Source organism: Leptonychotes weddellii, chromosome 5, assembly GCF_054177405.1.
Source record: "Leptonychotes weddellii isolate Sample4059 chromosome 5, ASM5417740v2, whole genome shotgun sequence".
In the NCBI taxonomy this organism is placed as follows: domain Eukaryota; kingdom Metazoa; phylum Chordata; class Mammalia; order Carnivora; family Phocidae; genus Leptonychotes; species Leptonychotes weddellii.
In genome coordinates, this window is record NC_138373.1 from 127,409,264 (window position 1) to 127,432,754 (window position 23,491).

The window sequence follows — 23,491 nt, forward strand, 5'->3', positions numbered from 1 at the left end:
TCATGGAACTTTCTAGATGATTTCATAGTTGGTCTGGAGCTCTTCAGTACCTTTCCTTAATATGTAAATGCCTATAAATAAGATGGAAAATTATATCACTCTAACCTCGAGAATATTTTGTCTATAACTGTAGGCTGTCCTATGTTGTCTGGACCAAACCAACCAAATAGAAAAAACCTCTTTTTTTATTTCTAATGTGACACTAGTTTTCACAATTTGCATACATATTTTATAATTTCCTGTTCTTTAAAAAAACATGTGTTTACAGTGGGTAACATGCTTTTTATGTTAGAGAAAGATTGTATTTTTCTTCCAAGGGAATGGCATGATAATGATCCATTGCTGTTTTTGGCCTTACTGGTCTTTATGTTGATCTTACCATTTTCATTCTCTTATTCCTGAAAACTTCTAGTTTTTTTAAATACACATCCCTATACTTATAAAATCCCTGCTCAGTGATAAAAAATATATTTTTCTCCATCAGCCTGCAACTAACAAATCTTTTACTTGCATAGGTTTGAAGTTGAAAAGATGTTTTCTCCTCATATTCTCTAATAAGGGAGGAATTTTTCTATTTAATTTTCAGTTTTGTTTTAAAAACCCTGGCTCTTTAATTATGAGAGATTTCCTTAAATTTATTGAGCCAGTAGAGAGAATGGAGGAAAAAAACAGTGAATGGAAGCACAATGAATTTGTTAGAGTAATTTTTGGATTAAAAAGCTGGTCCAAATTTTAGAATTGTATTTTTAAGAAAGAGACTTGTGGAATAAAAGAGTCAAGTGTCATAAATGGCTACTAGTGATCTTTAGATTCCTTACTCTTAGGTAAGAACTAACACACAAAATGTCAGATATACCTCCTGAAAACAAAATGCAAAAATTCTTTCTTGAAAACTTACCCTAAGTCTACTTGAAATAATGTACAATCTATGCTGAATTCAGTTGGTAGAATGGCTGTAAATGATTTCTGTTTTTCTCTCAGCCTTCTGTATGGCTAAGTTTTTTTTTTTAAATGAATTATTTTTGCTGGATTATTCTAACACGTGTGTGTGTGTGTGTGTGTGTGTGTACTTCACCTTGTTTTAGAATTCATTTAGAATCAAGATATTCAGAATAAATTTTTGACATGATGGTTCATATGCTTAATGTTTCTTCTGTGACTGGCTGTTCTTAAGTGGATTGCTCAAGGCATTTAGCATGCTGACGGTGAAGGAGATGGTTTTCAACGGTGTCAGATTTGAACTTCACATCCTTCAAGTGTGGAAGCATTAACACTCTGGTAGTGTTAAGCTTTTTATACCATCTGCTTCCCCTGTTTTGAGTTCTGGTGATTTTCCTATGATTGCTTCCACCGGCACTCTTGAAAATTAGTGAGTCAGCCCTACAAATAAGAGTATGACCATATAATCGGATTAGCCATTGATCTATGTACCTCCAAAAAGATTACAGACTTCTAGTTTTTAAGATAAATCTATTTATTGCACTTTGATTTTTTTAATTATCAGAAAGGACAAGACCAGGAGATCAGTGTTAGGTGTGTAGTCCACCAGTCCAAGAAAGTGAAATGTAAATGTGAGAGATTTTAGAAGTTCACTTGGTAAGATGTGGAGCCAACAAGATAAGGAAATCATGAACTTTTGACTGTGTATTAAAAAGAATAAATACATAAAATTTATGTTCAAAATCTATAAAATTTTCTCCTCAAAGTTCATTTTACATTATAAAACTGCAGTGGTTTAATTTTCTTCTTTTTACCATTCACTCTTGGTACAGATTCTACATTATGTGCTATGGTTACAGACATTAATTTGCAAGGCATTAGTCTATACACTACAGAGGCCAGCATCTAGTTCAGCTGCATTAAATAGGTAATATATTTTGTTTAAAGTTTCAATTAGATGCAGGACCAGAAGATATATGGTCCCTATGGGGAGTTTGAACACTTTCATGCCAATAGTAGGGTTGCTAAGAATCATGCTTGGTCTAGATGTCACTTGCTTTCCTGGAAATATGATATGAGACAGTTGATTATATTTCATTGCTATTAAAACCACATGAGCCCACCTGTTACATTAATTCATACTTTTGCCAGTTTAGTGGTAAAAGAAAAGATTGAAGTTTCAAAACTTTATTTTTAAATTGAGTTATAAGGAAATGAATACACTCAAGTTAATATCTAATTATATCCTTATTCTCTGATTTCCAGAGTTTCACTATTTCTGCTTGAAAAAAAATGTTTTCTGATGCTCAGTAGAAATGAGAAAAAAAGTATACATTTTACTCTTTTATTGGGCAATGTCCATGAAGTGAATCTTCTACTCAGCAGTAAATATGGATTGGATTATTCTTTAAAAAACTGAGGTGATGTTGGGGCACGTGGGTGGCTAAGTCATTTAAGCGGCTGCCTTCGGCTCAGGCCACGATCCCAGGGTCCTGGGATTGAGCCCTGCATCAGGCTCCTTGCTCAGAGGGGGGCCTGCTTCTCCCTCTCCCTCTGCCTGCCGCTCTGCCTATCTTTGCTCTTTCTCTATGTCTCTGTCAAATAAATAAATAAAATCTTAAAAAAAAAAATTGAGGTGTTGTTATATTGTACCTGGGAAATTAACTAGATTTCAAAATCTGGCATTCTTAAAAGATGCCAATTTTGATAACATTTAGATGAAATGGATATAATCCTGAGTAAGAAGAAAATCTTGTTATAAAGGACACAGTTTGGAAAATCAATGTCAAGGAAACTATAAGTTGCATGTATTTAGAATAATCAAGTAATACAAATAAAGTTTAAAATTAAACATATTACTTGGGGTGCCTGGCTGCCTTAGTCGGAAGAGCATATGACTAGTAGTCTCAGGGTTGTGAGTTTGAGCCCTACGTTGGGTGTACAGATTAAAATTTAAAAAATAAATACACTTAAAAAATAAATAAAATTAAGTACATTACTAATTGTATGTACTTTGCTGTGTATGTATTTGTATCTGTTTTTCCTAATAGGTAAGGAAAGACTTTTCTACATAAGAATCAATCATTTAACTTCCCAAATGAGCTATTATTTAGTTTTAATTTTATCTAGACTGATAGAAGCTATTGTTATACTCAAATTGAATAAAGAATTAAAAAAAAGCATGCAAAGTTTTCTTCCAGATTACAAGTCTTTTTTGCCAACATGTTACTTATAGGCATGGAGTTTTGGAACTGTTACTTTCAAGTAATCATTACAAGTAGGGTGAATTTTTAAATACCTGATATATCTTAGCGAGTAATATTCATATAAAAAGGATAGTATAGATTAAATTATTCATTATGTATTATAGAGACATATTGCTTGATCCAGAAATACATATGAAATATATTCCCAAGAAGTTATATATAAAACTGAAAATGCTTTTATTATACTCTTCTGACATCTTCCTGCAAATATTCAAGTCTTATTTCTTTTTTTTTTTTAAGATTTTATTTATTTATTTAATTGACAGAGAGAGAGCGAGAGAGGGAACACAAGCAGGGGGAGTGGGAGAGGGAGAAGCATGCTTCCCGCGGAGCAGGGAGCCCGACGCGGGGCTCGATCCCAGGACCCTGGGATCATGACCTGAGCCGAAGGCAGTCGCTTAACCAACTGAGCCACCCAGGCGCCCCTCAAGTCTTATTTCTTTGAATACCATTATTTTCATTAATTCTTTACAGGCTAGTACATTTATTCGTTCTTTTTTCTTTTTTCCAATGTAAACTTTGGTTTTTAAAACCCAGTTTTGTACTTCCTATATTTCTAGTGTTCCCTAATTGTTTCAGTTGTATTAAGCCATTTTATTCACTCCATTGTAGTTCTCTTGAGGACAGTGTTGTATTTTTGAGGAGAGGATCATCACCTCCACCAACCAGCACGTGAAAACACACACAGTCTCATTTTCTGCATTTTGGAAAATTCTGAGCATTTAAAAGGATTGGCCCCAATTTTTGTTGATTAATTATTTTTAGTGATTTATTTCCTTGAAAACATAAAGGGAATTGATTAGCCTGAACAACTCCAGGATCCCCAGTTGCATGTGGAGAAATATTGATACAGGTTCCCGGCTGTTTTGCAAGTTAAATTTTGATGGCATATCAGATGTTTCCTGTATCTAACCTTACGCTGGAAATTAGGAACCTTTTTAACTTTCACGGAAGTTTGAACTCCTCCTTGATGATTAGTTTTTTTACTTAATGAGATGCGTTTTCAGTTTTTTCCCTTCCATTTCTTTTTTTAGCTTATAACTACCCTTTCTGGTTTCCAGGTTTCTTCTTAAGTTTGATGCAGTAGGACTTGGTGAAGCGTTAACATGTTGGATCTTTTCATAACCCTCCTTAATTTAAGACTCATATTTCATTTTACTTCTAATCCTTCCACCCCAGTGGAAGAAGTGATAATTGTTGAAATCTGATGTCAGATACAAAACAGCCTCTAATTTCTGTAACTACTTTAATTTCTTTATCTTTTCCTGCTCTGTACAGTAGCTACTGAGCATTTCCCATCAGAACTAATGTATCTAAGGCAACTGGACTGTGTTATTTTACAAAGATAAGATCAGGCGGAGAAAAGGATTAGGATGGAAATATAAGAGATTCACAAAATTTGACAGCCTATAGTTATAGCAAGTTTATAACATATATAAATAAAAAAAAGGCCAGACTCCCTAAGGTTTCTATGTTAATGCCAACACAGTGAAGTAAAAAGTGAGAATTAAAATCACAGCAAGTTAAACTCTTGATGTAATAGGCTCCTGATGTCATATGGTTCTGTCAGACCACAGATTCTAGAAAAAGGAATTACTTGGAAATTTCTCTTCAGTGACATACTTGGTAAAAATACATCTAAATCTTAAGTTGGTACATAATATGATCAATTATTTATCAGATATTTATCAAGACTCCTTGGAGCTAGAGGCTTCTGAACTTAGGTTGGAGGACAGATAAAGAGATAAATGGTTTTGTGTCTGGCTCTACACATCTCCCTAGTTTGAGATCAGGAATATTACAATTGGTAAGATAGGTATATAAAAAAAGGAAAGGGGGCTTGAATACATGAATAACTGAGTACTAATCTGGGATTGGGAAACTCAATTTTCTAAAAAAATTTCCCTTTTAAGTTGATTCATGAGTTATAATTCAATAGCAATAAACATTTCAGAAAGAATTTTACTAAAAATTTGACAAAATGATTCTAAAGTTTATTTGGTAGACTTAACAGGAAAATAGAGCCAAGAAGGGTTAGAGAAAAATAATGGGAGAGACATGCTGTACTCAATATTAAAATATTAGAAAAACCTACAGTAGTTAGAGCAGTGTTGTATACACTACACACAGATCAGAGTTTACAATTTTTTTTTTGTAGGTAATAAATGTGAAATTAAATGTTGGTGAGGAAAAGGAGTTCTTACAAAAGTTGATCGGGGACAATTGATTAAATGATGTTTAGAAAAAATAAAATTAGACCCGTGTCTCACATTATATGGCAAATGTATTTCATATGGAATAAGTAGCTAACTTATCAATAATAAAACTATATAATTAGAATATATGTCCCTCTGATAAAGAAGAATTTTTTATGCATAAATGGCAGTGACAAAACTACAAAGGAAAAGTCAACCTAATTTGCATAAATAAAAGTTAAAGTAGTCTGACATGAAAAACCATTTAAACCATCTTTTGCATATCAGAAGGGAAAGGTATATATCTTAGTTGACAAATGGCTTAAAATATAAAAAAAAAAAAAACACCAAACCCATCAAACAATGACCTGCAAATAAAAAATTCATGGGTAAGAATTTGTGAAAAAATTTGTAAAAATATATGAATTTTCATTAAGAATTAAAGTAGGAAAATTGAAATGATGGCTTTTTTTTCTTTTTCAAATGGACATTTATAAGAATATTACAATGTAATTTTGCTGAGCACTTGGAAAATTTGTTCTCCTTATATAATACTGTGGAAGTGAAATTGGTACAGTATTTTGGTCGGCTGAGCAGGGGGTCCATCCCAGGACCCCTGGATCATGACCTGAGCCGAAGGCAGTTGCTTAACTGATGGAGCCACCCAGGCACCCCTGAAATTACCTTTTTAAACACAGATTAAATGAAGCATAAGTACTAGAAATTTTCTGTGTTGTTTGATGTGCACCGAAACATCAAACTTTGGAAACCTAATCAATAAATATGTTTCATTGTCACTTGCCTGTAAGTACCATGAGGGTAGAAATGAATAGTATCTCGTTAATCTTTATGCTTACCATTGTATGCATTATCCATGTTGGTTACCCTAAATTGGTATGAAAGAGAGCATTGAAGAGTATAAAAAAGAGAGACATTTAACAATTCCTCAATATTATAAATGTTGAGTAAGGGGTGATCACTTTTGGTAAAGGTGGTCACAAAAGTTGGGGGTTTTTGTTCGTTTGTTTTAGTTTTCTTTTTTTTTTTTTTTTTCAAGATTTTATTTATTTATTTGAGACAGAATGAGAGAGACAGAGAGCACATGAGAGGGGGGAGGGTCAGAGGGAGAAGCAGGCTCCCTGCCGAGCAGGGAGCCCGATGCGGGACTCGATCCCGGGTTCCAGGATCATGACCTGAGCCGAAGGCAGTTGCCCAACCAACTGAGCCACCCAGGCGCCCCCGTTTGTTTTAGTTTTCTTAAAAGGGAATTGGGAGATGTGAGATTGGATATAGGTAGTTGAAAGGAACAGACTTCTAGTAAAAGATACGTAAGTACAGAGACGTGATGTATGACCTGATGACTACCATTAATGCAGCCGTATGGCACCTTTGAAAGTTGCTAAGCAAGCAGGTCGTAAAGTTCTTATCACAGGAAAAGAAAATGTTTTTCTTTTTTAAAAAAATATATGTCAGATGATGAATGTTAACTGAACTCATTGTAGTAATCATTTCACGGCATATGTAATCAAGCCATTGTGCTCTACACCTTAAACTTACACAGGGTTGTATGTTAATTATATCTCAATAAAATGGCCAGAAAAAAAAAAACGGAATCTAAACTGAATCTTAACACAGAAATACACTATCGAGCAGGGACAGGAGAAACAAAAGGTAACTCTAGCAAGGATGGGTAGTATGTCCCATTACGTACTCTATTCGTTATCTGCAAGCCAGAGCTGTCCAGTAACTTGAAACATGAGAATCAGTGAGATCTGGACTATTACATCATCAATAATCCAGCATTCTTTCCTTTAAGGAGTTAGCCTTTGCCTGCGTTATTTAGACCCAGGGCTTTTTAGGGAGGAAGAGTGACATTATTTGTTCTACATCTGAAACTGGTTTATATCTGCTTGAAGCCAGCCTGGAGACATCCAAATCCCTTTTGTCTGCGAGTGAATCGGAAATAAATCTGGGCGATGAACCTGATCACTACATCATCACAGCAAATCTTCTCATTCTTATGAAAGTGCCTCTATTATGTCATTTTTTTTTTTTTCAGGATGAGAAGGAAAAATAGTCATCATTGCTTCTTTCCTCCTGGGTGCTATAAACATTTTTTTTTTTATTATTATTGTAAGTTAAGAAGAATTATAGTACCAGAGAAGATGACATAACGCTCCTCCCTCCACTCTTTTCCTGATCAAGTATTTTCATTTCCTTCCTTACTGAATGTAACATTTTCTTTTCCTGTGGCCATTTCCTTCATGGACTTTTTATGATTTTAATATTTTAATCAAGCTTGAAGGATTACATATATATCCTTCTCTCCTAAAACTGAATCCACTGATGGCACTTTTTGCAGTTATTTTGTCTCCTAATTATTTTTTTATAGTATTTGGACAGAATGGTATGGTAGAAGGAGCCAGAGAGAGAGCTCTGATCTGAATCCTGAATCTGGCATTTGCTTAGCTTTGAACCTTGAACAAGTTGCCTCATCTCAGTGAGCCACAGTCTCTTCATTTGTGAAATGAGACTGATGTTAATTATAGCGTAGGGATAATATGAAAGTATAAATATGTTTAAGACATTAGTAGGTATTCGATAAATAATAAGCTTTGTATGGTAGGCAGCTTGATGCCATGGGGAAAAGTGTGGGCTTTAGAGCCATTCAAAACTTTTAGAATAGGATTATTAACTGTCCTTGTGCAAGTCACTTATCATTCCCGAGCCTTCCTCCTCATCCGTAAAATGGGTCCTCTAATCCCTAGTACAAATGAGAAGTGAGAAGTATGAAACTTCTACCTTGTCAGTGGCAGGGGTGTATCCAGTTGTTGCCCGTATATTGTTTGTTCCCCACATCTTTATTGAGTCACTTTTAAAACATTTAAATTCATCCATTATCTTTTTCTTGCATTTTAGGGTTTGCATCTTGATTTTATTACTACTTTTATAGGCTGTTTCTGTGTTAAGATTAACCATAGCACTCAGGTGTATCTCCTAGGATACATATTCTCCTCTTAAGAGTTGAGTACCATATGCAGCAGAAGCATTTTTAAAGGTCAACTATAGATTATTATTGTTCTTCCTTATTCTTTTAATTCCGTAGATAAGCCCAAGGCAAAGTGAAATGATCTCGATGGCCAATGTATCACAAGCTAGAAAACAATTTTCCAGGAGTGAGAAAGAGTATGCTTTTCCCCTGAGCTGGAGAGTTGAAAACTTTGTGACTGTTCCCTACTAGCAGGTTAAAGCTTTGTGCTTTGAGGTCAGGTTGTCCTGGGTTTGAATTCCAGCTTTATGGAATTCCACTTGCCACCTTTATGACTCTGTGTGTTTTATTCAGCCACCCTGCTTCTCAATGTTCTCATCTGTAAAATCCAGAGAAAGACATTCTTTAGTAAAAAATGAGATTCATGTATAAAGCAACTAATGTAGAGATTGAAAATTATTTCATCTTGCAAACCAAATCTGAACAGGTAGTTGGTAGTGGTTGAATGAGAGTAATGTGTGAAGGCTCCTCGTGGGGCTGAGTGAGAGAACATTCTACATGCCCAAAGACAGAGAATGAGAGGGGTAGGTGCTTATAAGTTAGGAATGTGCCCCCTATGGCTTGCTACCCTAATTCATAATAAATATTCAGTGAATGATTGTCATTGTTATTATTGAGATACAATGAATGGTTACCTGAAGTTTTCCTGAGTGGTAATGGTCATTTACATTTTCATACACTTGCCACGATGCAATATTACATTATATTTCCTATAGCCCTTTCATATTTTCCTATCTCACAAGTTCTTCAAATTAATAAGTTACTTGTGAATTATTACTGAAGAAAATTGGCTAGATGCTAATTAGCAAGTTAATATTTCATCTCAAAATAGCTTTTAATAATAGATTTATGACTTGGAAAAATTAGAACACTTTCTGAAATGATCTTCAGACAACAACTTAAATATACAGATTTCAATCTCAAAAACAATGTGAAATTTGGGTTCTCTCACAGTCTTTTTTTGTGCAGAAAACCTGTTTACTATTGTACAAATTAGTTGAATTTTTTATAAATGAAAAGTAGAAGTTATGTTAAAGCTAATGATGGTACAGCTTCTATAAGCTGACCTATGAGCACTGGAAGACCCAAAGAGGAATTTCAGGCTGATTCCAGACAGAATCTCTAATCCCTCCCATCTTTTAACTCTAACTCTGATGTTAATCTGTGTTTTCTCCTGGCTTTAGAATCCACTGTAGAGATCAATATTTGGGTAGAATTTGTCATTAATTGCTTTAAATTTATCAATACTTTAGGGATTGTTGCATTCTTTCTGTTACATAAATCATATCTAGTATTGTTGTAGTATGAAGAAATGGTTTGCTTTCCCTAAAAAAAAAAAAAATTACTGTTTGCTTATTTTTGGGAAACATTTGTTAGCTCAACATGGCAAAAAAGAAAAAATCTGTCTGACAATGTTTTCATTTTTATAGAGATATTGTAACAACAATACAAGATTATAGAAATAGGAAAATTAAAAAAAAATTCATGTCTAATCCTACCACCAACAACTGTAAGCATTTTGTGTATTCCATTCCAGTCTTTGGTCTTTGCTTCAGTATTTCTTTCAGTGAACCCAAGCACTCTATTTAATCTAACCAAATTCTTCTTAAATGCAAACACATTTTAAGTTTTAGATTAAAAGAAAAAACTTCCAGCTATCATTTTTATGACAGTATAGTTTAAGAACTGTTCTGAGAACTAGAAACACATTGATGTGCGTGAGTGGTAGGTACATTTTCGTGCATATTACAGATTTGTCACCAGTATTTTTTACTAACGAGCCGAGCAAAGGGCACTCAAAAGGTCAGGACACTCAAATCAGTTCAATTCATCAAACATATTTGTATTGACAGCACTGTCTAATACAAAGAGAATATGATTCAAATAAAAGGAAACTGGTTCTTCCTTTGAAGCAAAGAGGTATAGCCAATATGGGTAATATATTTTAGGAAAAAGCCTCTGATTATGCCTCTAAATGGAAAAAGCTATCGTAATTGTGATTATTTAAGCTATAAAGGTCTGCTTGACAAATAATTCAGGTTACCAGTCTATTACCTGTTCTTAGAAATTGAGTACTTTCTATATTTGCAGTGCTTATTAAAACTATAATGCTTAACTTTTAAATACACAAATCACCTTAAAATATAATATTCTCATCAGGTAAATATTCTTCCATACTATAAGCAAATAAGGGAGGGGAGATGATAATAAGTAGAGAGCTGATATAATTTGGCTTTATTTCCAGTTTTTTATTTTTTGTTTTTCTCTTGCTTGGCTGTTAGCGAAATGCTCTTTGACAGGTAAAATTTGCATAACTTAAAAATAATAACTGATCGCTGAAAGTCTTCAAACTAACTTTGTACATGGTCCTGGGCATGCTAAATAATTATATATTCACTGGATTTTCCAAATGATACTCATAAATTTTATCTATTAAAAATATAAAATGCAAATAATTTCTGAAAGAAATCCAACACCAATGCTTAATCCAAAATATTTCTCACTCCTTCGACTAATCTTTTCTCAACAATGTAAATCTTGGCAGGACCTTAATCTTCTTTGTCTAGGTCTTCATAATTCTCTCTTACTTAGTGTGTATTCTATAAATACTTGAATTTCTGAAGGAATAAATGAATGTGAATAAAAAAGAACAACTGGCTGCACATAAGAAAGAACAAGCTTATCTTTTTTTTTAAAGATTTATTTATTTGAGAGAGCAAGCGAACAAGCAGAGGGCGAGGCAGAGAGAGAGGAAGAGCATCTCAAGCAGACCGCCCCCAAGCTGAGCGCAGAGCCCAATGCGGGGCTCGATCTCACAACCCTGAGATCATGACCTGAGCCGAAATCAAAAGTTGGACGCTCAACAAACTGATCCACCCAGGCGCCCCCAGACCTATCTTTAGGAAAAAGAGAAGACAAAGGGCCTATGCTTGTGGGTTTACTGTTACTAGGTTAAAAATCAAAGCTTTATTAGTTACTGAATTTTTTAATTTAGCCATTTCACTTAATTTCTCCAAACACAAGTTTTCCTGTTTGCAAACTGGACATGATGATGACTTTTTGGGAATCAGATGAGATGATGGGTGACAGTCCAGAATTTTGAATTCTGAAATTTCAAGGGATGTAAACACGATGATGTGACGCCATTGTAGCTGTTGGAAAGCTGTGGCCTCAGGTTGATCATGTATTTCTTTCCAGGTGAAGCATACATGCGATTAAGCAAACTCCCTGAAGCAGAGCATTGGTATATGGAATCACTGAGATCCAAGACTGACCACATTCCTGCTCATCTTACCTATGGGAAACTGCTAGCTCTAACAGTGAGTAACCACCTTCCTTCCTCACCCTTTTGGAGCTGGTTTTCTCCACGCAGACTGAGATGGATAGAGTTTAAGGTATTGGTTCTCAGCCAGTTAACTCGGACTGTTAGGGAGTAATGATGGTAACACTGTCAGAACTCTGTATAGAACCTATAGAAAAATGGATTTCTGTAGGGTTTACCATAGATAAAATGTGGTATGTCTTGATCCTTGACATAACTTAATGGAAAAATAGAAATGGTGAATCCCAAATACGGATTACATAATGAATTTGTCCCAATAACAATATTTGTGTAAAGATTATGTTCTACAAACCACCGTTAGCCCCAAATGGGCTACACTGTAGAATGAAGCTGGATTCTTTCCAAACAACCAGCATTATGTAAGGCTTTGCATGTGTGTCAGTTAGTGTCACCTGGAATTCCTACTAATTAGAAATCATTCCGTGAGAGAAATGGTGCCATCATTCGACCACCCACTATGTGACAAGCAGCCTTGGAGGCCACATTCTCATAGAAGTGGTGTTCCTTTGAAGCATAAGAAATTGCTGGTATTCTACCACTGTGATTGAGAAAAATTGTAATTCCGTGTGTTTCAAAGTAAACTTAATGTCTTATTTTGCACTATAGGGGATTGTTCAAAATATTTAAGTAAATTTTCTGAGTTTATCCAGCTAATAATAAGTAGCAGAACTAGCCTTCAATCCTAATCTGAATCTATTATCTGTGCTGTTTTAGTTACATCACCTAATCTCTCTTCAATATTAATAAGAATAAATGACTCCTAGAAAAGCATAGAGCAGATGGTCAGGAAAGTGATTCTGAAGTGAATTTATAGAAAAGTATTTTATAATTATGTAAAAGTAATAATATTTTTTTTTCTACAGAAGATGGACTAAATACCTGAAATTATTATGTATCCATATGAAGACACAACTAAAATGCTATTAATGAAACTATGTAGGCACTCAGTAGCCAGAAAATATACTACTTTTAAAATATATCTAGATATGCTTAATAAAATAGATACACTCTTTTTTTTTTTTTAAGATTTTATTTATTTGACAGAGACACAGCGAGAGAGGGAATGCAAGCAGGGAGAGGGGGAGAGGGAGAAGCAGGTTCCCCACCGAGCAGGGAGCCCGATGCGGGGCTCGATCCCAGGACTCCAGGATCATGACCTGAGCCGAAGGCAGACGCTCAACGACTGAGCCACCCAGGCGCCCAATAGATACACTCTTAATGCGTAACTGAGCTCAAAACGTAGTGAGACAATTTTCTAGGGGCTAGCAATGAGGGGTAACTGAATGCCAGAACAGTAAACAGTTGGCTGATCTGCAGCTGATTTGGGATAGTTTACCAGTTGTGGTAACAGGAGAGAATGGGTTTTTTGTTTGTTTTCATTCTTGCTGGAAATGGAAAGCTTCGGACCAATGGAAAGCCAGGGATTAGGTACTTAAGGAGGAAAATTCATACCTTCAGTGAAAGAATAATCTAGAATAAGTTTGCTTACTGATATAAGAAGGCATTATGAAGGTTTGCCTATCTCAGCATGGGATTTGAATGGAGAAGGAATGAGTTTGTGCTACTGCCCTCCCTTTATCAGGCTTTGAATTTTGAATTTGCTTTACTTGCATGATGATGAAATTCCTAGACCAAGAAATTAAATAAAAATCAGGCCACTAAAAACTCTTGCTGAAGAAATTACTGAAGATGTCCTTCAAAAGAACACAGTTAGATCTGGAAGGAGTTGCTGAGTATGTTGCAAAAAGAATGGTGAACAAAGAAATGGTGATCATGTGGGTAAATAAAGAATAATAATAAATATTATGCTAAATATTTATAATATTGAATAAAATATTGAGAAGGAATAGCCTCACAGGAACAATCAGAATGGTGGGGGAAATGATATTTAAACTGATTTTTGGAAGTCAGAAAGTGGAAATTGATTTGTCAGAACAGAGTCCACCATCTGAAGAGGCTTTGGAATGGGATAACAATGAAAAGAGATCTTATGTACTCAAAAAGAAGCTCAGAGAGACTCAAGACTTGAAGGCAGTTGGCATGGGAGAGAGTGAGTTAAGGAGCCTTTATTGAATCGGATAATCAGCTCTCAGCTGCATCTGGAACAGTCAGGTCTCTCCTCCCGTGTGAGCAATGCCAGCAACTGGGCGCTCACCTCCAAGGCAGGGAAAAGGCTTATAGTGGTGCAGCAGTTGAGTAAAAGAGGTTCGTGATTCAGGAACAGCTTGCACAATCAAAGGTGAAATGCAAGGAGGACTGAAAAGATTGATTCAGTGTCTTCTGGTGGAGCACACAGATGGTCAGTACCTCTCCTCTACCACAAGCAGAATACCAGCACCACAGAGTTTACGCTCACCCAGCATTGTGTGTGCGTGTGCGCACACACACACACACACACACCCCACCTCCCAAGAAATTTTTGAATTCATATCTGGAGAAATTGAATCACCATAGGGAAAAGAAATCTTTATACCTTTGGAGATCACCTATTAATGGCTATCTCCCAAACCAGATGCACAAAAGTGAATCTTTCCCATCTGGGAAGCACACCTATAGCTAAGGAACTCCATTCAGCTTTTATTAAGTAGCTTTTAAATAACAGCGGACAACCAAGGATCATCACTCATATTTAAAAAGCCTCAACTATAAAAGATTGGAACTGAAGGAAATTATTAGGAGAAGGAAGCTAGAGGAAACAGAAGAAAAATTTTTTTTAAATCCTTAGAAATTGTAGAGTGCCTGGGTGGCTCAGTAGGTTAAGCCTCTCCCTTCGGCTCAGGTCATGAGCCCAGCCAGGGTCCTAGAATCGAGTCCCACATCAGGCTCCCTGTTTTAATGAGGAGCCTGCGTCTCCCTTTCTCTCTACCCCTCTCCCATGCTTGTGCTCTCTCCTGCATGCTTTCTCTCTCTCAAATAAATAAATAAAATCTTAAAAAAAAAATAAATACTTAGGGGCACCTGGGTGGCTCAAACAGTTAAGCATCTGCCTTTAGCTCAGGTCATGATCCCAGGGTCCTGGGATCCAGCCCTGCATCGGGCTCCCTGCTCCTTGGGGTGCCTGCTTCTCCCTCTGCCTGCCGCTCCCCCTGCTTGTGCTCTCTCTCTGCCAAATAAATAAATAAAATATTTAAAAATAAATAAATAAATAAAAATAAATCCTTGGAGTTGGTAACATAGCATTTTATAAAGCAGGATGCCATAAAAACATAAATAATGAAAAAAAATAACCAAGAAAGAGCTTTTAGAAATTAAAAAGATGATGGCAAACAATTTTCATTTAAAGGATGGGAGAATAGGGGCACCTAGCTGGCTCAGTTGGTAGAGCATGGGACTTGATCTTGGTGTTGTGAATTCAAGCCCACATTGGGTGTAGAGATTACTAAATAAATAAATAAATAAATAAATAGATAAATAAAGGTTAGGAGAATAAAGTTGAGGAAATCTTTCCATATGCAAACAAAAAATGAAGAAATAAGAAATATGAAGGCAGAAATTATAAAAGAAACTAATATGAAGGCCTAATAGAGAAAGAACAGAGAAAGGGAAAGGAGAACATTATTCAGAATTGGAGGGTATAAGTTGCTATTGGAATAAATTTGTTTTACCCTGTAAACATCTTTTCATTTCCTATTCTAACAGGATGATAATTCACGCAGTTGCACTTAAGAACAGAATTCATATCTACCTCTTGCCGCAACTGCTGTCTTTGAGATGTTCTTATGGAATTCAAATGGAAACATTTTTAATTAGATTGATAAATGGCCCCCTTCAAAAAAAATCTATAAAAGTTTAAGATGCCTGATTTTTTTTTTAAAGTCATTTGGCAAAGAAAAAAAGATGAAAGCTCAAATGTACTTAATTCTGAATCTACCTAGACCGTGACACTGCTTTGGATATAAAAACCATGTGTTCTTTTTTTCTTCTTCATTTTAAGCCTGAATATTTTAAGTTTCCTGTACAAAAATATGATTTTACAGGCTGCTTTATTTTTTAGAAAGCATTTTTTTTAAAAGAGACAAGATTTAGAAGTTTTAATTTACTGAAACATATGGAAAGGAAGGAAAGACTCGTGTATTACAATCCAAATTTTAATTCCCCCCACCAACCAAACTTTTATAGTTTCCGACTAGCTGATTAGATGAAATACAAGCCTTATTATGGAAAGGCTTAAACTCACCATGCCAATACCCCCACAACCGTCTTTAGCAGTCTCTTTTTGAATTATGAGATTTGGCAAATTTCTTATCCCAATGGATTGCCTTTGTCTAATTTTGGGTTTGTTGGCCTGGTAATATGCCATTGACTTAACATGGAATTGGCAAGGTGGAAAATGCCACATATTTTGACTTCTGAAGGCTTTAAATATATTATAAAATGGAATTGGCTATTAGTCTCAAGAGAAGAGGAATAGAAATGGGGTGTGGTGTTTTCACTGTTTTGTCAAAACTGACCACAGTTGAAATATGTAAAAGTGACATGCAGCTAAATCAGACTTATGACTGTAGTATAAGATTTTATATAAGAATTATATTTTATAAGAGAAATTAGAAAAAAAAAATGATTGCTGATGGTTTCATTACAGCCAGTATGTTTTTTGTACAAATTTTTCTTTAAGGGTTTGTAGTATTTATGGTATTTAGAAAACTTCAAATCGATTTTGAGTTTCCCAGAATGCTTTGACAAATTCCACAAATCAAATCCTTTTTTATTCCCCTGGAAAATGTCCTCTGTCTCTCTCTCCCCACTCAAATTTTATTACTTCTGTGAAGTCTTGCCTGAGTCTTTCAAGCAGTCATTTTTTTCTTCTCTGTACTTCCATAGCCCTGGTTTCAGTATCTCTATAATAGCACTTCCCAGATCGATGGCAGCTGTAAATCTACATCTTTTGACCATAGACATGGAGGAGGAGCTAACTTTTCACTTATCTTTTTTATCTCTTCAGTATGTGACATTTCCCTATCTTGATATAACTATCCCTGTATTCTCTTGTACCTTTCAGTTTTTAAGTTATTTAAGGGCTGGGTACATGACTTCTTAATATTTTTGTTTCTCTGCTCTGATCCGTGTTTCCCCATTAATCCCTTCATTTAGGCAGCATGTGTATTGAAACTTACTACTCCATTCTAGGCATCACTCGACTCCCAATGATACGTACTGAATAAATGAACAAGAATGGCATGATTATACAGTGGACATGGTCTAATCCTCCAAGACCCTAGTGGGCATAAAAGGGGTGTATATTTCTTGAGTGCTTGTGATTGACATGTTATTTTGGGAAACTTTACAATGAGTATTATCCTCTTTTTATAAATGAGGAAACTCAGCTTCAAAGATTTAAGCAACATCTCCAAGAATAACTTAGCTACTAAATAGCAGAATTGGATATAACCTCAGGGTTTTCTGAATTGAACATCAGTAATTTTAACTTTAAATAGTTTAAAAGTGGAGTCTTTGTTTTTTTAACCCCTTGTCACACCTGATTGGAGATTCCAAAAGTAAGCCGGTACTTCATACCACCCCTTTTTTATAACTTATTTTTAAACATCACCTCTAAATACTAGTTTAGTTTGAGTGCTTTAAACACATTTTTATTATTAGACATCATAGGTCGTGAACTTGAGACTTCTGTTTTCAGCTGTTGGCACTTTTAGGTCCTACACTGTAACTAGAATACAAATTTTCCAGGATACCATAGAGAATAGCTCTGCCTTAGGGTCACTGGTACCCTCCATGTTTAAATATAGTTGAGCCCGGGTGACATCTCTTTAAAATATATGGAACGTTCATACCAATGTCATGTCCCATTAAAATACTGAACACGAGCTCTCTTTAAAATTGTGATTTATTCCTTGTTTGAACTTTGTTACCTAGGGCTAATGCCATGAATTTCAAATTGGGCATGCATTAAGAGAGAAAGGAAGGAATAACATTTCCATTATTTTGGTATTTTAGATGATTTTTATAGTTTCTAAAGCTGTGTGTTCTCTATTTGTGTGCACATCCTTACTTTAATTTTTCTTGGTCTTCCTCTCTTTTTGTCCTATTCAATTTATTTAAGCCAAATATTTTGCAGTTTTTGTGAGCCAGTAAAATTAATATTGACTTAAATTGTAGTAAAAGCTCCTTGGCTGTTAGCTTATTTTCCAGGTTTGGGTTAGTAAGAGAGAAGGAAGGATATGGGAGACTCTGACAGTAATTCTTGATACAGAAAACCTTTATTTTGGCTACTGCATGGAAGCACTGAGCCAGATTTCTGTGTCTAGCCAAAGTTAATTGGGCTACATAAAACTCCAGTTGTGAAAGTACTTGTGGTTCTGTAGTAAAGTTCCATTCCCCAAGGCCACGATGGTGTCAAGGTTGTCCATCTGGAAGGGCAGTGCTCTGTGTTTCCTTGGGTCTTTTGTAATAATTATTGCTGTTTAGACCTGAGATTATTTTTCCATTTGGTTCTCTTTAAAGCAAAGCTCTTCTCATTTTGTATGTTGGCTAGCGTTTGGGTTGCTTTGTTTTATTACAGTCTCTGCACAGCCATGTTTTGATTGGAGGAAGAGGGGGACAAAATGTCCCCATGACTCTGACTGGATGATTATTATGGAGATGTTCAATTCAAGTTGCAAAATGTATTCCATGAAAAGAGAAGGCATAATATCACATATATCATTCTACTGAAATACTGAAGGAAATATAGAAGAAAGTTTAATTTATAGTATTCAGCTAAGTATTTTATATGAAATTACCTCATTTAAACATAACAGCGTTCTGGAGATAGTATAGTTATCATTGTATTATTTTCACTCTGAAGCATAATGAATCTGGTAGTTTGTTTTTTTTTTTAGAAACCACTCACTCACTTCAAGATATGCATTTTGTTATTTAGAATCAATCTTACAATTATTGTACTTATTGCTGCTAAGTGACAGGACTCCAGATATCTCAAAATATTCCAGACTTTTATTTTGTTTTTGTATGTCAGTTAGTAGAAGTCATTGTTAGAGATATTCTGTTTTGCCAGATAGTCTCAGGAATCATAAAAATTAAAATGATCAAGTCCTCAGGCAGTAAGGGTCACATGAAATAATTCTAGCTGCTTTATTGCCACATATACATACTGCTATGTTTGAAAAAAAATGTTAGCTTTTTCTGTAGGGGTAAATAAGGTTATATTGCTTTTAAACCAAATTGCATTGCATTGTTATTTTGTTGATTTGGTTTCTGTGTTTGGTCTATAGTTATCATCTAGTGCAATTTTTTTTTTTAAAGATTTATTTATTTATTTGAGAGAGCGAGAATGAGAGAGAGAGAGTACATGAGAGGGGGGAGGGTTAGAGGGAGAAGCAGGCTCCTTGCTGAGCAGGGAGCCCGATGCGGGACTCGATCCCGGGACTCCAGGATCATGACCTGAGCCGAAGGCAGACGCTTAACCAACTGAGCCACCCAGGCGCCCCCAGTTCTTTAATTTCTTAAATGAGCCCCAGTTATGTATTCTTATACTACATGTATTATACTTCATGACTTCCAGCTTGTTATTCTTTGACTCTCCTGTCATGTAATGCAGCATGGAAACATTTTAATGTGAGTTAAACACTTTCAATTTTATGTTTTTATATTTTCCTCACTTGACTTTTTTTTTTTCCTAATAGAAGATTTGAGTAGCTTTCCTTGTTGGAACAGCATCCTGTTCTAAGCCTATGTTTATCTTTAGGAAGGGTGATACACACAACATACATTTTCAAAAACAGGTATCTTTTCTCCCAAGTAGTTGTTAGATCAATATTTTTGCAAAAGGAGATTGCCTTTTTTTTTTCCCCCATGGCATCTGGATATGGACATATATATTCCATATATATATGGACACACACACACACACACACACACGCACACACATACAAAGGAGGCCACATCTGTTCTAAGATGTGAAAGTTTTCATTTTTGCAGTCTCATAAATACGTTCAAATCAGCCCAACCATGAATATGTTCACAAACCCATAAAGTTTTTGTGTTTGCTCTTATATTTACCCACATTACATTTGAGGGGTACCTCCTGCAATTAGCTAATACTTGTTATCCTGCAATGAACTAGACATTTTATATATGCTAGTCCAATATGTCCTGATGCAGTGCCACAATCTAGATACCATTATATAGAAGGAAGCTGAGGTTCACGGAGGTTCAATCAAGATCAGTGTCCAAAGCCTATTGGATTTTACCACTCCTAGATTTTTCTGAAAGCTGTACGATTTAAATTGCTCTCCAGCCTTTTGTTTATTATGATAAAACACACATAGATGGTGCCTCATGTGCATGAATGTCTAACTTCCAAATGCACAAAAATTTATTTTTAAAACAAATCTTCCTTCAGTTTTCAGATTTTCTCGTAAAGCAATTCTGAGGTGAAAAGATAATTTCTGTGTATATTGTTCAATGAAAAAAGAATTTTAATGGGTTATTGTAAAATGGATTCAGGTATCTATGGATGTAAAGTAACAAGGAAATAGTGAAGTTTAAATTTTTAATTTAAATATGGTATATGGCACCCCATATATGGCGTAGAGTTTCTCTCATATTTTAGGTTTTGAAGGAGGCTCTGTGATAATCCCAACTGAAAGGGAGGACAGTGTGGGATGCCTGGGAGTCATGACTGCTCACCTTTACCTGGAAGAACATTGAGTTGGAGCCAAAACACCTGAGATTTACCTGCCTAGATATTTATTTCTTCTCCTATTGGGAAGCATAGTTGTTTTCAAAGGCTTAACATTGCAGGACTCTCATTTCTGAGGTATAATTGAGGCTCTTTGTCAAAAGTGACAAGATAAGGTACATTCTTGACTGTTCACTGTAACTCAGGTTCATTGTAATAATACTATAGGTAGCAGCATACAGGATTCTCCCATAAATAGGACCCTTGGGTCAGTTTGATATTAGCCATGTGGCATTGGCTTTAAGGTGGGCACAGACCGTGTATTATATGTATTATGATGTCATATAATGATAGAAATAAGTAGTGTAGTTGTTAGATGCAATAGTCTGGGAAATTTTTGTCCCTGAGAAATAGTATATAGTATATTTTATTTCTTATTTCTTGAGATGAAACAGTAATAGAAGAACAAAATTTCTGTCTGCTTGAATCAGAAATTTACTCACCTTAGGCAGAAAATTACTAATCAGGAGCCCACGCTCTTACATTTTTAAGATACCTTTGCATACCTCACAAAGATTACCTCAGCTAAGGTATAAGATTTAGCTGAAATCTGTTATTTGGGTTCAAGATAGTTTCCTGAGGGTATCTGTTTTCTTTTTCTTTCTTTTTTTTTTTCCCCACCTAGGGTGCACATTCTTCACAACTGGTAATTATCTTCTGCACTTCATTTTCACTTATGTGGAAGACGGGTCTTCCATCCTGTCCCTGTCCCTACTTCCAACAGTACACTAATACCTTGCTCTGTATAAACATACACACACACATATGTATATATATGACACGTATTGAAGTTGGTAACTTTGCTATGACTATAAATATTAACTAAGCTGATCCAGTAAGTAATGTTACATGGCAAGAATGGATTTTACTTGATAATAAAAAGAGAGATTTCAAATACAGTGAAACTTAAAGTTGCCACAATTTTGCCACTGCCATTATTGTTTGGATAGTTTCTATTAAAACACTATGACCAGAATGTATTCCATAGACATTAGTATATCTAGATATTACTTAAAAATTTTAGTGTGGGAAAAACTGCATACCACAGTTCCTTCTTTTTTTTTTTTTTTAAGATTTTATTTATATATTAGAGAGAGAGACAGCGAGAGAGAGAACGCAAGCAGAGGAAGTGGGAGAGGGAAAAGCAGGCTTCCCGTGGAGCTGGGAGCCCGATGTGGGGCTCGATCCCAGGACCCTGGGATCATGACCTGAGCTGAAGGCAGATGCTTAACAACTGAGCCACCCAGGCATCCCCCTTCTTAATATATGTTAATATTCATACTATTAAAGGCTCTGAAAGTCTTATTGTATTTAAAGCCCTGCTTAGTGTATTTGTCATGGATCCCTTCTTTTTAATATGAATCTCTTATCATCCAGAGAAAAGAATGTTCGGCCAAATGAATTCTGAGGAAATATATAATATATCAAATTGAAAGGGGGCGGGACAGAGAGAGTGCAGAAGTTCTAGAAATATACCTAAGTGAAAAAGGCACTGAGTTTTACCTGGGAGACCAGTGAGTTGGAGCTAGAACACCTGCTAACCTAGTAATTTCTTTCTTAAGTAGTCATTCAGTTTTAAACATCTAAGAACTTTAGTGAGTGTAGTTCGTTGCTTTCCTCTATAATGGGTAGACAGAGTTAGTAGGAAAGTTCCAGAAATCAGGACAGAGATACCACCAAGGTCAACATTTTGGAAGAAAATGTTTATTCACATTGGGGCTAGGACTACTCTAAAAATAGCTATTTGTCTAAATTAGTTCAAAACCGGAATGAATTGAACTACAGTTGATAATGTTATAATGTGGATGTGTTTAGCATCTCCAGAATACAGGTAGAGAAGAACAACTTTGTTTTTATGCTCACTAAATTTGAGCTGTAATTTTGAAAGAAGAAATTCACTTTATTAATTTGTGACTAGATGTAAATTATCTTTTGGTTTTTTTTATTTCTGAAATAGAAATAGCATTTGATCATGGCAATATTTAAGATCTTTTCCTGACATGCCTGTACTAAATGCTTATACTTAAATCCTACAAAGAGTAATACCTAGAGGAAGTAGTTTCGATTTTGCTTGAGTTTTTTCCTTTGCCTGGAATAATCTCATCTTCCCATTTAGCAGTTTGAATCATAATAGGTGTTTAAAAAGATTTTTATCTTATGAATTTGCTGTTGTTACAAACTATTTTGAGCATATAGGAAAAGAGAATGTTGTAGCAAATACCCCATGTATTTTCAAATCAAATAAGCCAAAGGCTAAAATTTTGTGGCATTTATATTGGATTTTTAAGAAACTAATTTTTTAAGTAAACACTTTTAGAACAGTTTTAGATTACAGAATTATTGTGAAGTTAGTACAGAGAGTTCTAGTATGCCCTCGAACCAATCTTCTCTATTAACTTCATGTTCTAGTATGGTACATTTATCATGATTAATGAGCCAATATTCATATATTATTATTAAATTAAGTTTATATTTTATTCAGGTTATCTTCACTTTTTCCCTGCTGTCCTTTTGTTGTGCCAAGATCCTACATTTCATTTAGTTGCCTTGCCTCCTTTGCTCTACCTGACTATGATAGTTTTTCAGGCTTTGCTTGTTTTAGAGGAGTACTGTCATATATTTTGTAGAATGTTCCTCAATTGGTCTTTGGCTGATATTTTGTTATTAGACTGGAGTTACTAGTTTTGAGAAGGAAGATCGTAGAGATAAAGTATCCTTCTCATCATAGCAAATCAAGGATATTTGTATATTATCAATATGACTTACCACTGTTTATATTAACTTTGATGACCTGGCTTGAGATAGTTTTTATCAGATTGCTCCAGTGTAAAAACTCTTTTTTTATACCCTCTCTTTCCATACTGTAGTCTTTGAAAGGAGGTTGCTATGTGTGGCTCATATTTAAGGAGTGCAGGTATTCTCTCTGCATAAATTATTTGGAATTCTTCTGTATGAGAGATTTGTCTCTTCTCCCCATTTATCTATTCAAAATTTTAGGTT

At 35.1% G+C, this 23,491-nt stretch overlaps 1 protein-coding gene across 1 annotated transcript in view; it reads left to right on the top strand.

Moving 5' to 3' along the window:
- TMTC2 (transmembrane O-mannosyltransferase targeting cadherins 2) overlaps nucleotides 1–23,491 on the top strand; it is a 341,011-nt gene that overhangs the window by 257,133 nt on the left and 60,387 nt on the right. The window contains exon 8 of the mRNA XM_081822153.1: nucleotides 11,649–11,770. Within this exon, the coding sequence (XP_081678279.1) occupies nucleotides 11,649–11,770 (122 nt within the window). The remainder of the gene's footprint in view (nucleotides 1–11,648; nucleotides 11,771–23,491) is intronic.